At 38.4% G+C, this 16,958-nt stretch overlaps 1 protein-coding gene across 2 annotated transcripts in view; it reads right to left on the bottom strand.

Moving 5' to 3' along the window:
• The window catches only part of ubr3 (ubiquitin protein ligase E3 component n-recognin 3), a 57,890-nt gene that overhangs the window by 22,321 nt on the left and 18,611 nt on the right, over window positions 1–16,958 (bottom strand). Inside the window, exons 23-30 of one of the 2 annotated variants that reach the window (XM_042494429.1) lie at window positions 15,237–15,269; window positions 13,884–14,329; window positions 11,193–11,281; window positions 8,725–8,874; window positions 7,062–7,195; window positions 6,231–6,341; window positions 4,707–4,907; window positions 2,329–2,465 (exon numbers count right to left, since the gene is read on the bottom strand). In XM_042494429.1, the coding sequence (XP_042350363.1) occupies window positions 2,329–2,465; window positions 4,707–4,907; window positions 6,231–6,341; window positions 7,062–7,195; window positions 8,725–8,874; window positions 11,193–11,281; window positions 13,884–14,329; window positions 15,237–15,269 (1,301 nt within the window). The remainder of the gene's footprint in view (window positions 1–2,328; window positions 2,466–4,706; window positions 4,908–6,230; window positions 6,342–7,061; window positions 7,196–8,724; window positions 8,875–11,192; window positions 11,282–13,883; window positions 14,330–15,236; window positions 15,270–16,958) is intronic. The other variant, XM_042494430.1, reaches the window with a different exon arrangement.

Below are 16,958 nucleotides of genomic sequence, written 5' to 3'. Positions count from 1 at the left end.
TGTTTTTCATGTAAGATTATATTAAATGTTGTGTCATATATTTGTATGACTGAATTTGTGCTAATTTAAAGGCAGTGTAATGAACAGCTGAATTACATGGAAACAATTTATTCTTTTATAGTATAGATTTCACTGTTTCCCTGGCACAAATGGGGAAATAAATGACAACAAAAACAACACCCAATCAGGAAACAAACATGTGCAACTGCATCATCATTTTCCAAAGTCTTCTTATCAGGCGTCCAGACTGACACATCAGAATGAGACAGATCATGTGTCTCATACTGCACTTTCTCTGCAGCACATCTGTCTAAAACTGTCTGGCTGTGTCCAAAACCGCCTACTAAACTAGCAGCATGTACTGATTTGGTCAAAATGCAGTATGTAGTATGCGAACAAAAGCGAAAGCCAGAGTATACCAGAAATACCCGGATGTCAAACTGATTCAGAAAAAATCCTCAGTATGCATCGGACCAGTCTGCCTCGCCTACTGCTTCCCCGAAATGGATTGCGCAGACAGCACAACTGTTGATGTTGTGTCACCAGTGGCTCGTGCCCAGCCATTACACAGCTGATCAGACCTAACCCACCAGATGGGGTCCTTAGCTTGTCCTAGTGTTACACTTTATTAATTAGGCCTTGTCAAAAACATATTTTTATCTTTTAAGGTCATTTACATGACTTTAATCAGGTAAACCACATATATGTTTCAGGCAGCTTAGGAGCAGTGCCTTCTGAGGGACACAGAACTCCTTTTGAGTTGGACTTTGGGCTTTATTACTTAGGAGACCTTTTATAAGCACAAAAATACTATACAAAACAATAAAGAAAAGGGAAAAACCCAACAAGCATAATAGGTCCCCTTTAAAACAAAAACGTAATGTTGTGGATGTAGCCATAGAACATAAGCTTACTCCCAGATGCTCCACAGTAGTAATGTAAAGGGACTGTGTGAAGAACCACTTAAAAGACTAGAGGTCCCAAAGTTCAGTCAGGAGGTGAAATAAATCCATACTCCGTAAGTGGAGAATGAGCAAGAGTCGATACCATTTTAGTGTGGCGTAAAGTGACAACCGGTTTTTGCAACACTCCCAGCTGTATAATGACAGGTCTGAAGAAAACAACTATACAATCACAGCTCCCTAAACAAGGCTGAAAAAATGCAAAGCAATCCATTTATTTGGTGCAAGTGCTATGCAACTGTTATTGGCTGCAGTATTGAATTTCAGTTCGACTTTCTGCAGTAAAATTCTAACAAAGTAAGATTCCAACACTGAGGGAGGACAGTACTGTCCTTCTGCATGGAGAATCATTGTTATTCAAGCTGAGGAGATGGCATTAAGAGACAAGAGAAAGAGCAAGCAGACATTTATCCCACTGGTCTCAACAGTCAGCAGTGTGTGCATGTGAGTAAAAATGTGTGAGGTGGTGCAGAAAGAGGACCTCCAAGTTTGAGGACTGTAGACACAAAGACTACCTAAGCAATAACCCAATATGACCGACTCATTGCTCATGAGTCTGACAACCGATGCACACACGTATACATGCACAAAAACTTCTGATGTACAGTTTTGTCCAGGATAAAGCAAGAGAGTCTATCAGATTATGAAACTAGGTTTTAATGTAACTTTTTGTTCGAAAGGGCAATATTCAACCCATCCACAGTGCTTTATGGGTCAGGCTAGAAGAAGCCCAAATCACATGTTGTATATCTCTCTCTCTATCTCTATCATTGCTATACTCTTTGTGTCCATGTTGTCAGTAGTAGTAGAAAAAAAGGGAGTGTAATCTGCAGTTCGAGTAAAAGCCCTAGAGCCAGCAGGAATAAACGCCAGGTAAAGCGAAACTAATCATCCTGTATATTTTTGCTGGCAAATTAGCAGGAAGATCCACACACTGACAAGATGGAAGGAAGTTACCACAGTTCATTTACTACCCACACTGTCATAATACAAAGCTGGTTCAAAAATCTGCAAAGTACCTCCGCCCATCCATATGGTTGAAGGACATTATGTCCTGCCTTAATCTCAAAAAGATCCGCTACTTAATTTGTGACTCAGATACAAAATTCCAAAATGTATGGGGCACTTTTTTGAAATGAAGATTGTGTTTATTCCTTGTCCTTGTTGCCCTCAGTCGGTGTATATAAGTGTAATTACCCTATTATTTTTGTATAGGCATCCCTGCTTCTCTCTTTTAATACTGAACCTGACCTCCAGCTCATATGTCATTTTTGTACTACTCCAGACATGGATGACGGACCTATTGGCCTAAAATTCAATAAAAGTATTCTTAATAAAAAAAATTAGAGTGTGACTTTGTCCTCACCTTGCCACGGAGTACATGAAGAGGAAATCATTGTCAGGGGAGCCGGGGTTCTTGCCGTAATCCATGTATTTCTTCTGGGTGGTATTCTTGATATCTTTAATAACCAGCTCCATCTCTTTACTCAAGTTGGATTCAGTCTAAAAAAAAAAGAATACAATTAAATCAAAGTTATCTTATGGATTTGGGGAGGCTAACCCAAGCTATTAAAACATCTTTACATTTACACAAAAAATAAACTATTCAAAACCTGACAAAAGAAACAGATTACATAGGAAAACTCGTATCACATTACAAGAGGGTTGGACCTAACTCTAATGTCACACAGTGTGTCATCAAACATATCCAATAGCAGTACTTGCCTTACTGTTATTGGCTATCTGCAGAGTGAGACTAGTCACAATTTACCTCAACTGAAATTTCCTTTTTTTTTGTTTATTTATCCCCTTCTATAGGCAGTTTATACTGCAATTTGGGATAATTGATACAATGAGCTTATAGCATCAAAAATTTCCGAACAATTTGCCACACAAAGAAACTGGGGACAGTGCAATTCAGCAACATGCAAGCATAAGAAAATGTCCATTTGTAAATTTTACTCAAGTAGTTTCCAGCTCTGCCTTTCAAAAACATTGTAAACACAAAGCTTTAATTATCTTTGTTCAACTGTTTTCTTGAACACATTTGTCAAAAAAACCCACAGGGACTCATCTTCAAATTCAAAAACATCAATTCCACAATGAGAGAGCTTCTCCATATCATTCTGCTCCTGCAGCACAAAGCTGCTCAAAGCCATCTGGATTCAAGCTTCTGACTTTCAACACGGAAGAGGGATTTTTTTTAGAAAACACCTGAAGGGTATGTAAGAATCAATATGTATTGTAATAGCTTATCAAATAAAGGATGGTTCCAATAGATTGCTCACAGTTGTTAACCCTTTTAATTAAAGGTCTCTGCAGTTTTATGACCTGTGATTTTTTTCCCCTACCAAATCTGGTTTTAAGTGTTGTGAGAAAATTGCATGTCAATGTCATGATGAGTAATTCAATATTAGCTCCAATTTCAGGTCTAATAGCCCATTTGGAGTGACCTGTTCCCCTCTGCATGAGGACAAAACTAGAGATGCACTGATTTTCTTGTCTGATTCTGATTTCCGATTTTTTAAAAGTCTGACCTGCCAATTATGATTTTCTTTCTATTAAGAACTATAATTGAATGCATACACAAATTCAGTTGTATGTTCAAAATAAAAGATTTACTATTGAATACATTTTACATTTTCTTTTAGAAATAAAGTTGCCAAGAGGGACTGAGAAGTCGCCAACAAGGGGGAATAACAAAGCCTCAGTAAAAAAGCATAGACCATTATCTATTCCGCTCTATGCTTGACATGAACCATCATGTAGCGCATGCAAGTAGATTTGATCGCCATAAGACTGTCTATATCTGACCAGACTGACCAGCCAGTCAATCTGAAAATCAGTCGATTGCAGTAACCAATTGATCGCTGCAACTCCAGACCAGGCCAGTACTTTTTGCAAAAGTTTAGATTTTTCAATGTGTTCTTTCTTTTAATAATAATCACAGTTTGAATTTTTAGAGCTCCTTTCAAGGGACCCATGGATGCTTCCATCAGGCAGCAATAGTTTCAATTTATTTCAAAGCTGCATATATCTAACTTAAGAGAACTGAAATTTCTTGGCTGCTTGCACACTTTTAGTTTGCCATAGTTCCTTAATAGTTACATGGTATTCCCATCATAAGATTTCAAATGAGTCGGCATTTACATCTGCATTACTGTGCCAAAATACCTCATCTGAACACAAGAAAAGTATATTTGGAAGGTACTGTGCTCCAAATGCAACACTAAAAAATCCTGTGAAAAATGGTTGACTGATCAAAAATATGCAAAGTTTTAAATATTTATGGCAAAACACGCAAAATCCACTAACCACTTAACTGTGTTAAATAAGGGCTACACAAGTCGAAAAGCAGCAAATCTGGAAATTTCTGGAATTTAAAAGCAAAAAGGAAAAAGCATGAACCATTCTGTCAACCATTAAATTGGAATTGGAAAAATATATGATACCCATACACATAGATTGCAGGTTCAGTGACAGAATTGCGCTGCTGGTAGTTACTGACTCTTCAAGAATATCAGGTGCTTCATGAAACAGGGATTTGTCTCTGAATTCTCCAATAGAAGAATAGACTCTCTTAAAAAGAACAAGCAATTCCCACCTGCATCAAAGGTGAACACTTCCCATAATTGGGAATTAGCTGTTTGTTACAAGTAATTCCATTCAGCAACCAATAAGCTGACAGTATATTTAAAATGCAGGATGTTTTGAGTAATAAACTTTTGCCCTCGTTAAACTTACTGGGAAGAGGCCGAGTTTCTCCTGAAGATCTTCCACCTCCTTTACAAGCACAAACGTCTTCTTGTTTGTGGGTGTGTGCCAGGCGCCAGCCTCTGTGCCCCGCCCGGGGCGACAGGGAAGGACACTATTAGCAAACTGTCGACACAGTGGGCACGTAAATTCACCCTTGTCAACGGAGAAACCCTGGAGGACCTGGTCGTTCTGAAAAGACACATTAAAGTTAGATTTGACCTTTACAGTCTAAACTAAAAACTTGAAAGAGGCAATTGGCACTGGACTTTTACAGGTATCATAAATTTAAATTTAATGCTTTTTAGGAGTTTTCAAGATGAATTTAAACAAAATTTAAATCCGTTTTTAGGAAAAATCATTTTCTTACTCAAGAATTGCGGCTTAGTGTAGATTTAAGTAGTGTATGTATAATTCCATGCAGAGTTAATGAAGGAATTGGTTATCAGAGAGTGTTAGGTTAATCTACATTTTGCAAAAAGGGAAGTGCAATAAAAATGTAAAAAGACAGTCTCGTGTTCACAGGTAAGTTTTAATATTTGTAACATTAGAAATGTGGTCGTTCACCCACAGGAGCTGGACTCATTTTGAATTAAAAAAAATAACAACAAAAAAACAGATGAATTAAATTAGATCATATATTTGTGACAATTTAGACCTCACATATTCAAATTCAACTACTAATGATACTAATATGATGCACTGTTTTGTAAAAATTGTGTCTACTCAAAGAAAAAAGAAAATGCAAATGTATTCAATTTCTTAGAACAATAAACATATGGGTGAGAAACTTCTTACATTTCAGTAGCTCTATTTAGAAAATGTTTGGTATATTCACTTGATTAATGACTTAATTAATGAATGAATTATCAAAATTGTTACTGAAAAATGTTTTATCAAATCATGAATGAAATTAAAAGGGCTGGATATTGGTATTCAATACATTTAAGGTATTGACTGTCATAACACAGTAGCAAGTAGTATCGAAACTTCTGCAATCAAACAATACTTGCACTGGATCCCTTTTTGTACCTTGCTCTAGAAAAAATGATTAATTGTATGGTTTTGATCGCAATCATTCTTTGATTTAATGAGACGTGTTTTGTCCACTATGGCAGCAACTACAACCCATACTGCCAGTGGTATGATTAAGTCGAGCACAGTATTTGCCAAAATGTTGGCTATACTACAGTCCCTATTCTTTTTGGGGAATGTTAATTATTTAATATTGTTTATGAGAATTTTTACACTGACTGTTTCCTTCATGGATATTGTCCATTTTTTTCATTCAAAGTAAACCATTCAAATCAAATTAAATAGTACATATCTGTTGCATTAGGTGGCATTTTTCACAACCTAATGCTTCAATTCTCATAAGAGTATTGAATGAAGTTTAAAAAAAAAATCAAATCAAATACTCCATAGGTATCGGTATCACTTAAAGGGTACTGGTACCGAAACCTAGCCCTAGTAATTAGATGATTAATCATTTCATGAGGTCAAGCTTTCTCTTACCCTCAGGGACTCCATGTATGACTTGTGGCAATCTATATGCAAAGTGTGTCCACAGGTCTGAACGTAGACGCCCCCGTCCCAACCTATTGACACAGACTGCAGACACGAGCTCTGCAGAATTCCCAAGAGAAAAATCACATCAGTTAGAGTATGCAAATACGTCTAAAGACATTCAACCTCTTGGACCTTTTGTTTATGTAGTGGTGCTAATAGATAAATAGATTTTTTTAAAGTTTGAATTAACAAACTATAATAAACACCCTTTTGATAAGGTACTTTCAAGCCAGCATTTTTAAATGGACAATTAGACTGCATGAGTGAATCAATTTTTTTTTTATTATCATTAGATTATATCTAATTTAACTCGTGCAATCCTTTTTTCGTTTGGAGTTGTGTTGCAAGCTAATCAATACACAATGTGGGAATGAGAAGCAAATGAAAGAAGCCAAAGCAATTTTCAATAAGGCTTTTTTAGTTTCAATTTTTAATGATGACTTTGATTTTTTTTTTTTGAAACACTGCCTACTGGTATATGAATTTTCAGTCTGCTGTTTTTCACACAATGATGTCTTTAAAGTGATGCTATGTGACAGCCATTAACTGGCAAGTATTGAAGAAATGTATTTGGTTACAAGGGCCACCTCATATCCTACAGTCTCTTAAAGGGACTTCAGCAGATACTGACAGTGCTGACTTGTCTACAGTATAAACTAAATGACAAGAAATCTGAGCAGACAGGATGAAAACCTGTTACTAGAGCTACTAGAGCTGTTATTTAACACACAAAACTCCAATAACAGTGCTCTGTGTGCTATTTTCTGAGGCACTTACATCTTTGAAGAACCGCTGCATGAGTGTGAGCCTGACATCATGAGCAACTCCACACGTGTCCGCAGCATAGATGTGCTCTTCATCAGTTGTCGGTAGATTCTTAGCGTCTTTGCTTTTGCAGCGGTGTCCAAGCACTGAAAGCCAACCACAGATGTCAGTTATGAATTATCATGTGATGATGATAAAATCTCTCTAACGTTTTCAGTATTTAAATAAAGAAGTCAAAGATTGGGATTACATGATTAATTAATCTGTTGATTGTTTTCGTAATTTATCATTTAGATCTCAAAATATCAGAAAATAGTGAGCAACAACCATTACAATTTCCCATATCTCAAGGTGATTGCTTTAATTTTCTGTCCCACTCACAAAGCAAAACCCTAAGAAAATCAGTTCATAATGACTGCCTTTACATTAAGATGAATAGATCAAAATGGATCAGGTTTTTTGGAGAATCCTGTTTATGTGTTTGAGCATGTGATCAGAGTATCCTGTTTTCAGAAACCCAGTTAAGACATCATCTCATTTATGAGAAACCCAAATATGCTAGCTCCATCCATCTATTTCTTTTTCACTCGTCTTTTTTCACTTCATTGAACAGGGTTGCAGGCCGACATTTTTAGAACAAAAAAAAAAGCGTTGTGTGTTTAAGAGTGTTTAAGAGTCTCCGCTCAATGGGATATTAAAAAATAGCAGTTTTGTGCATTGAGTCCTTGTTGAGCAAGAATGCCGATTCTCTCTTAACCAATCGACAGACTGCAGCGTTTCTAGTTCCACATTTAGTCTTAGTCATTTAGTCAAACTTTAGTCCATGGAAACACTAAAATAATCGTTCCAGAGTGTAATGAACTGAACTGATGTAGTCCAGACTGCTTGGTGGAAACAAGGCTTATGAATAACCCAATTTCTCTGTGCATAAGCAAACACCTTATCCCAAATATTATTTTAACCTCATGAACTTCATTGATGTCCATGTAAACACAATCATTCACGTATAACAAAACTCTTTAAAGGGCAGTAGCTGTGAAAACATGAAATGGGTGTCCTTTTTGCTTGATTAATACCTAAAAACATTTAATTGATTAGATAACGATTAATGTTCCTTTCATCAACTAATCATTCCTGCCCTAAACAGTACGCTTAACTGTTGCTCTTCAGTGGCCAAACTCAGACTTTTATGCTTTTTACAAGTATAAAATGACATCTAAAAAGACAAATGTAGAGCTTCAAATGATGATGTTGTCTGGTCGCCAAAAAGACAACATAATCATATGCTATTATGGACCCACTGGTGGTATATTTTTACAAGATGTTTTTTGACGATGAGGTCAGGGTACTTCTGAACCGTTTTACAAGGTGACTAATTACTAATCAAAATGCCATTTATTTGGATGACAGCGAGTGATCCTCCGCTGGATAAGCAATGACCTCTTACAGTGATCGGTTTAATGTACGAGTGAGCAGGGATCAACATCAGTGATAAATGAGCCAATTAAAACAACACTAATTTTCTAATACGGTAGATCAAAGACGCTATTTTGGTCTCAAAGGCAAGATTACCAACAGAGACACAGAATAGGCATGTGTGATTTTGTGCTCCAAATCTAAGACAGTGAACAAATGTGTCCTATGTAGTTTATGAATTTCAACATTTACAACGTACCTGAGGATGCTTGGAGGAGAACTACGAGGCCAGTGGGTCTGTCCTCGGTGGAGGGTCCACTCTGACCACAGATCACGCAGTCATAAAGAACCTCGGACTCCATCACTTCGGACGCTCCCAGGTCCATGGCTGCCTCGGTGTCAGGGGATTCTAGCAAAAAAAAAAAAAAAAAAAAAAAAAACATTTATATGCATTTCTTATTGGCTTTAACATCTGAAACTAAGAATTATCAAACCTGGAAAAACAATGCTGAGTATATTTTATGGTATTGGGAGTCTGAAAGGCTTTCCTTTGGGTAAATTAAACTGTGCTAACAATCCATGATGAATGGAGGTAACTCACTGCAAGCTGTGCCCCTGCTCAGTCGAAAAAATACCACACTGGGGCAAATTCACAAAATGTTTTTAGGATTTTGCAGCCACAAAAACAACAAGAATAAGCCAAAATGAAACTGTAATTTTCAAAGATTTGCAAAGGGTGAAATGCATTCCTGTTAGCTTTTGTTGAGCACTTTAACCTTTTTAGGAAAAGTGATACATAAATAAAGTTAATCATCATTTACACTGAAAATAACCATCTCTAAGAAAAAATGATCTTTTGGTGTATTCAAGAATTCCTATGTGTGCTTTCCTTACAACAATCAGTTATGGGAAGAAGAAAATTACCATCTATCAACACGGGAATATTCGTGAATTCACTCTCTGACACACCTGTATGCATGATTGGAACAGCACTAGAAATTAATTACAAATGTGAAATGACTTTTAAATGTTAAGAACTGTGTTCAATTTGAGCAGTAAATATTGTGGACAAATGTCAAGCTGTGTGAGAAATTGATTTATTGCTTTTTGGAAAAATATGTTCTCACGAGAGGTCATGTAGTTCCTGGGGAAATGAAAGATGCATTAGATGTCAACACTGCAGCTTTAGCCCCTGGCCATCTCCGTACATCGAGTCACCAACCAACAAAACAACGCCGACAAACACACATGCAAAAGGTAAGACGATAAGGACGCACTAACTGTGGCTGTGCTGCCGTTTTATGCTTCGTCCAGTACAAGTTTGTGGCTGCTCTTTAAAGGATCGTATGCTCACATTAGGTTTGCATTTTTTCAAATGTTAGCCTGTTCCTAAAAAAGCTGGTTAATGATGACACTGACCACATCTTCTCAGGAGCAAGGATAACTTGTTCAGGTTTTCATCTGTCTTTAATATTTCTGCCTCCACCCCAAAACAATAAAGATGACAAGAATTTAGAGTGTGGCACATTGAAATAAGACTAACAGTGACTGAGGGACAATGTTTATCTATAAAGCCTACATCACATTTACTTGAACTGTATAGTCTCCTTCTGATTGCAAGTGATGCAAAGCCATCTGTGAGCTTAAAGTGAAGCAAGACTAAACTAAAGTTACTGCTCAGCAGGAAGCTTGCAATGGAGGTCATGATACAGTCCTGCCAGAATGGTCCGTCTGATCACAGTAGCCATTATTCATTCACTAACCATGCTGTGTCAAGGTGGGCCCCGGGAGTCCAGCCCACTATAAGTGCTTTGATCCTATGTGCCCTCAGCCAGCAGCCACCCACACTCCCACAGGAGCGCTCTCCTCTCAATTTCTCCTAACAGGCCTTCGGAGACCACAAGCATGGACTTGGCCCACTGTCACCTTGTCCAGATGAAAAAAGGCGTAGCAGTGATAGGTTTATTTCAGCCAACAGCGCTTTTCATCAAGGGCTACGGTAGAAACATGTCCTTCAAACAAATAGTGTTTATGTGTGTTATGTACTTTTATGAGGTCTTGTACACCTATGTCTGAACAAACTCAACCTGATGAGCACATTTTGTTATAGCTGAACAGTCCTTGCTGAAGGCATTAATATCCAGAGCGGTGCAATGCAGTGGGTAAAATGACGACTTTTTAGTAATATACAAAGAGGGAGGCAGTATATTAAAGACTGCCCACAGAAATTTGCTAGTTTCACTAGAATTAAACTCATAGCAAAAAAAAAAAAACATCTTAATGAATATTCACATTTTAAAATGAACACTGTCTCACAATTTGTGACGATCCTCCTAACATAATGCATTATTTCATCTTACTGGATTAGAAACAAATGACACTTTTAGTGCCTCCACCACACACTTCATCTTCTACATGTATTAACGATTGGGTGTCAGCAAAACACATTCACCATCCACGGCTCACCTGTTTGGCTGTGTAGCATAAAGTCACAGTAGACTGAATACTGCGCTTTGATTTACAACTGTTACAGCAAGTATGCCAAGTGAAGATTGAGTTAGTACATGTGCTACATTGCTGCAGTTTTCCTGCTTCTGCAGAGCATCCTGCCTGATTTTCTTTGCAAACAGAATTTGGGTTGAGGCTGCTGCGAATGATGTGATAGTCATTTAAAGCTCTAAGATCATAAAACGGAGGCAACAAGTTGATGAGCAGGCTTTATCTTACCAACATCCATGGCTGTTTCCATGAAACTCTTCTGCCTGGATGCAAATTCAGCAAGCAGCTTCTGCTGTCTCTCTCTTGCCCTCTGACGTCTGAAAGAAAGAAGAATGAAATACTTTGTATGAATATGCAGCAATATGCGACAACATAGTTTAAACCCTTTTAAACCTGAGCAAACTGGTTTGATTTCTTTCAGAAACATGGGAAGAAGGCAAGAAGCAATGAAGGAAGAAATGAACCAAATCTTAAGATATTACTAAAAAGTACAAGGAAATTATCTGAAAATTGTTTTTTTTAAAAAAAGAAAAGATTTTCCCTTGTTTTATTTTTTAGCTCAAGTTGCTCATTGCCCTTTTTCACATTTTTGAAATAAACTGCACCATTTTGCTGATAGGTTTTATATTTATAAACAGCACCTGAAAGCAGCACAGGAAAAGTGATGTCACTCCAGGTTCCAAAGGCTTAATTTACAGAGAAATACATTTTAAATCATTTATATTCCACTAATTAGATTATACAGAAGGAATTTCCATGAGAAAAGATACACTCTGTGACTTAAAACAGGGATTTCATGTACTGAAAACACGCACTGCTCCAGATAATAGGTTCCTGGCACCCACATGCTCCATTTAAGAATATTAATCACTTCACCACCTCTTCACAGATGCATGACAGTAACATGTAAATAAGCATGTCTGTTGTGCAAAGCATGTGCAACAGATTCTTCCATGTAGCAGGGCATACAAGGCTGTGTAGTCAAACTCGGAAAGGTTGCTTATTGAACTAATATGGAGGGTTGAGCCCCACACTGCAGACTTACAGAGTGAGAGCTGACTGTAAATTAAGTCCCTAATAAGAGGACATAAACAAATACTGACAGGAGCCTCACAGCTCAATAATTTTCACTGATGGCTTCAGGGGTGCCGACAACCAGCATGAGGAATGGGCAGCAGCTTCTCACTTCTCGCTGCCACTGACCGCACTGCTGCCTGACGGTTGCCTTGGAAACAGCACTGATTTGTGTGAATGGGAGAGATTCTACCTTTACCTTCTACCTCTGTCGGTGAGGTGAAACCAACCCAAAAAACTGGCAATTATTAAACTGTTATAGCCCCTTCCATCATCATTAGAGGAGGGAAATGGGAGGCACGAACCGGTGTGTGAATGTAAGTTGGAGAGTCAAAGCCCACCAAATTTGACTTGATTTTTTTGGACAGCCAACACACCAACCCCTCGATGGTACAAAGTTGACTACAGTGTTAATGGCAACAAATATGCTGATTATGTTAAGCTTAAAAAGTTGCATCGTCTGCTGCTGCTGCCACATTATTGTGGTAATTAGGCCTGTCACGATAATTACGTTATCGACTTATCGAACGATATAGGGACATGACCTCAGTCGTTGTGCTGACCTCGATGTTGCCTGTGTGGTTACATGCATGTTTGATTACATAAGAATACAGTACCCCAGGAATGAGTCCTACAACCTGGAAATAATTAAATGTTTCAGCACCGTCAGTTCCCTCATCTCAAAGTCAATCGTTTTTTTTAAATGGGATTAAATAAGGTCTGTGGTTAACACAAGCTTAAAAGACCTTTGCATTTTGTTCTACAACATAAAATACGTCAGTAAAAAACCCACTTGCAAACACTGAAGCTTCAATGTGTCTTAAAAATGATGGGTTGCTACACTGAAGTGTGGTTTGTTTAACGGCTAACATTAGCTTTTTATTTTTGGTAATTGCATTTAGGCTTCCAAAATCCTAAAAGTGGGGTTCATTTGTGAAGATTATCCTGCTGACCAAAATGAGTAAGTATAAACATTTATTTGCCACAGAGCATATTTTCTGCTATAATCCAAAACCCAATGGAAAAGTCCCATTAGCTGTTCGACAAGGTAACCAGGATGAAGCTAACTTCTGCGTCAGCTTACAGAAAAACATCATCCCTGGGGCATCAAGCCCCCAAGAAGAGCGACACGCTTTGGAGGAATTTTACACAGTGGCCAAAAGTGGAATTGCACCATCACATGATGCCATTGGGCCCTGAGAGACTTTGCCCCATTGACAACATTTGGAAAGTGTCAAAAGCCATAAGCTTAAATTATTTGATCGCCATTCAAGCTAACCAATCAGCCGCTACGCCGGTGGAATTTATCCGCTCTGGCACAGTGCACATGCCCTATGAGCCCCATAATGTGGATGATCTGGGTAGTTTCATACCACATACATGGAGCTTTTTTTTGCTTCATGCACTCCTGAGCACCTTTCGCAGGAATAATCGGGCCCCGCCTCCATGCTGTATCCAGGTTTTCTTGATACATCTATGCGGGGCACTCTATGTCACAAAAGATTTAGCCAGGATGATGCCAGAATAAACAGCAGGGTTTCCCCAACCCCTGTAAGATTTGGATGCCCACTCGACACAATGTCGCTTTGCTGCAGCCTCACTTTTAGAGAGGAAGAGGCACAGTACTGATTGTTGTTAGCATGCCAAGCCCTCGCAACGAGCCAAAAAGTCCATTGTTAGTTATTTTACCCTCCAACAACCTTTTTCTCCACTCCGTAAATCCACAAGCAAAGTGCCTAACTCCTAGCAATACAGAGTCATATTAAAATGCAGCATGGAGCTGTGCAAATGTAAACCCATAGTGGTGAAAGTTATTTCACAAAGAACTGTACATGATTATGTTACCTCTCTTCTTTATCCATGGTTTTCCTGTCAGTGGGACTGTTCTTCTTTGGTGGCACAGGAGGACACACCTTTCCACAAATGTCCTGGATGCTACGCTTGATTTGGCAGCTGCGCGTGGCTGCCTTGGTGAGGATGCGCTCAATGGCTGTAATGCCGTCACCATGAGTGTGACGGCTCGTGTCCATGTCCTCCAGCCAGGATGCGGACAGAGAGTTCTGCTTGGACGACAGCTTCTGGTGGAGCTTTATGAGGAGGGACAGCATGCTCTCCCGGATCTCCAGGATCTCGGTCACCAGCTGAGGGGGTGTGCCTGGTGGGACCCAGCGGGTTGAGGAGCTCTTAGGCCTGACAACCTGGGTGGCTTCAGTGTTGCTGCGGTTGATTATCTCCTGGAACTTCCTTCTACGCTCCGCCACGAGGCTGAAGACTTGAGCTTCACGCAGGTTCTGAGAAAGCATGGAATAAAATCATTTCTTTTAAAGAATTTATTCATATTTGAGGAATATTTTGGTGTAAAATGCCTTAAAATGTCATGACAGGATTTGTTTTTGTTTGAGTAATCAAACACCCAAGTCTGGCAATGTTAGTACCATGTCCTATGATCAAAGCTATATGGACACTCTAAATAAGTCATGTACCACACATACAAAATTCATCAAAGCACACATTTCAAGTATCAAGCCCACATCATTTCAGCAAAAATATGCAAACAGATAAAGAGAAAACTCCAACATCCCTCCATTCCACCTGCATCTCGGTGCTCCAGCAGATCTGTGTTTTATGAGCACAAACACAATGTCCTAAAATCAAATGACATCACTAGTAGTTTGATGGACTTTGATGGATTGGAGGGGTGCTTCATTACCATAGTCAGACAAGCACAATACACATAAAAGTCCAATTAAATGTCCATTATAAAATTTTAGCTGACGAATACCTTTGCTGATAGCACTCAGAACAACCATATTCAAATCATCCTGATGGGCTCACAAGCCCTCTGAAGGATTGCTGTGACCTGACCTGACAAAAAGGACCTGAGCTGCACTGTTAACTAAACATACATAATAAAGCCCAGTCAAGGCAACATCAATCATACTGACATGCAGTTAAAAAGCATTTACCCAAACCTGCATTTCATATGTAATTAGTTTCAGCAGTCAAGAGGGAGGGAAACTGCTGAAGCACAGCATTATACACACACCATAACACACCCAGGCAGACAACCTTTGAAAAGCACAAAACAAATATGTGCAAAGAAATTCTTTCATAATTAAGATTAAAAAGTAAACAAACGCAGCTGCTAGTGGTATCAACGCCATCAACCTTTTTGTAGAAATGGGTGTAGATAGCTACCTCTCTCCAATTCCCTGTAAGACGCCTGGAGTTCTGTGGAGCAAGTACAGCAAAACGAACAATAACAGTGATGATATGAAAGTGGAACATGACGAGAGTAAATAAACCACTCGCATGTCAGGCCAGAACTCAAAGAAAATCTGAAAAAACAAGATTGTTTTGTTGTTTTCTGTATTGTGCAAATGTTATCATATTAGCATGCTAAATTTTACACTGTTTACACTTTTTCACAGTGAGGAAAAATTCAGGGAGCACCAAAGTAACAAGACTTTATCTTATAGGTATCATGAATGTCTGTATAAAATGTTATGCCTATTTATCCAGATGTTGAAACATGGATGTTGGACCAGAAATTAGTCCATCAAGGATGTGACCCCAAACTTCGTCAAAAACAACTGTGAAGTCTGATTAGTGAACTCCTTGCTAGTAATTGTACAATCTATGTATGAAGAACCTAATCACACCAAATCCCTGCATGGCAGTAAACAGTATTTAATTGTTGTTTGCTGGGATGGTGAATCATTTAAAACTGCAGTGAGGAGAATTCAGGGGCAACTTCTGACGGAAACTGTGTATGAACTTAACTATATTTTTATTAGTTTATAATGACTTCAAAATAACAATATTTGTGTTTTCTTTACCTTAGCATAAACTGTTCTACCTACATACAGAGCAGGTCATCCCCCACGGAGTCCGGTATGTTGTTCTACAGTAGCCCAGAATGGACAAACCGAATACTGGTTCTAGAAAGGAACCTTAATGTTTTTGCGCCGGCCACTATAGTTGTCCTACACGCTTGGCATACAGGAGAAGTTTCCGTTCTGCAGCGTCACTGCTAGATGCCATTAAATGCAACACACTGCAGCTTGAAAGCAATAACTTCACATTTTTCTTGCTGACAATTAGATGAGAGGATTGATGTGATTGATGGTGATTACGTCTGTAAATATGAAGCTATAGCAAGCAGCCAGTCAACTAAGCTCAGCACAAAGACTGAAAATAAGGAGAGACAAGCAACAAAATCTACCTGCCAGCACTTCTAAAGCTCACAAATTAACACATTAGCTCTCATTTGTTTTAACCTGTACAAAATTTAAAGAAAACAAATTGTGGTTATTACCAAGTTGCACATTATTTCTTGGCCAGGAGCCCTAACTTTCTGGTGTAATGTTTAATACATATTAGCTGATAATCAAATAGCAGCAATTCCACAATTCCATCTTTTCACAGAATTGTTGGAGATACTACAGTTTAATTTCTATTCAGATTCAGCCCATACATGCCATGTGAAATAAGTTTTTATTAATTTATATTGTTTATGATGCTGTTATTTTGTTTACTTGCAGCACAGAGCCATTAATTCAAGTCAGCATGAGCACCATGTATTGTTTTTTTGTGCGTAACTGAACAAGATGAAACCACATCAAACTGGACAGTACTGGTCCACTGACTGCTGTGGGACAAAAAGACACCAAAACAAAACTGACAGGAACACAGGCTCTACACTTACCCAGTTATAATGGCTAACCTTTAAGCAGATACAAAGCAGCATTTGCACTGGAGTGTGATTTTGGACACCGACTGATTTCAAGTCCAATAATCGTTGGCCTTTTACCTTGGATCTCCTGAGAAAAATATCTGAGTCTTAGGCATTTAGATTTTAGATTTTTTGTCATTTGCATTGGCAGGAAGCATATTGTCAGTAACTAACTGAGTTAGCTG

Source organism: Plectropomus leopardus, chromosome 10, assembly GCF_008729295.1.
Source record: "Plectropomus leopardus isolate mb chromosome 10, YSFRI_Pleo_2.0, whole genome shotgun sequence".
NCBI classification, from domain to species: domain Eukaryota; kingdom Metazoa; phylum Chordata; class Actinopteri; order Perciformes; family Serranidae; genus Plectropomus; species Plectropomus leopardus.
The sequence above is the reverse complement of the archived record's forward strand: the minus strand, read 5'-3'. Positions and strand labels throughout refer to the sequence as shown.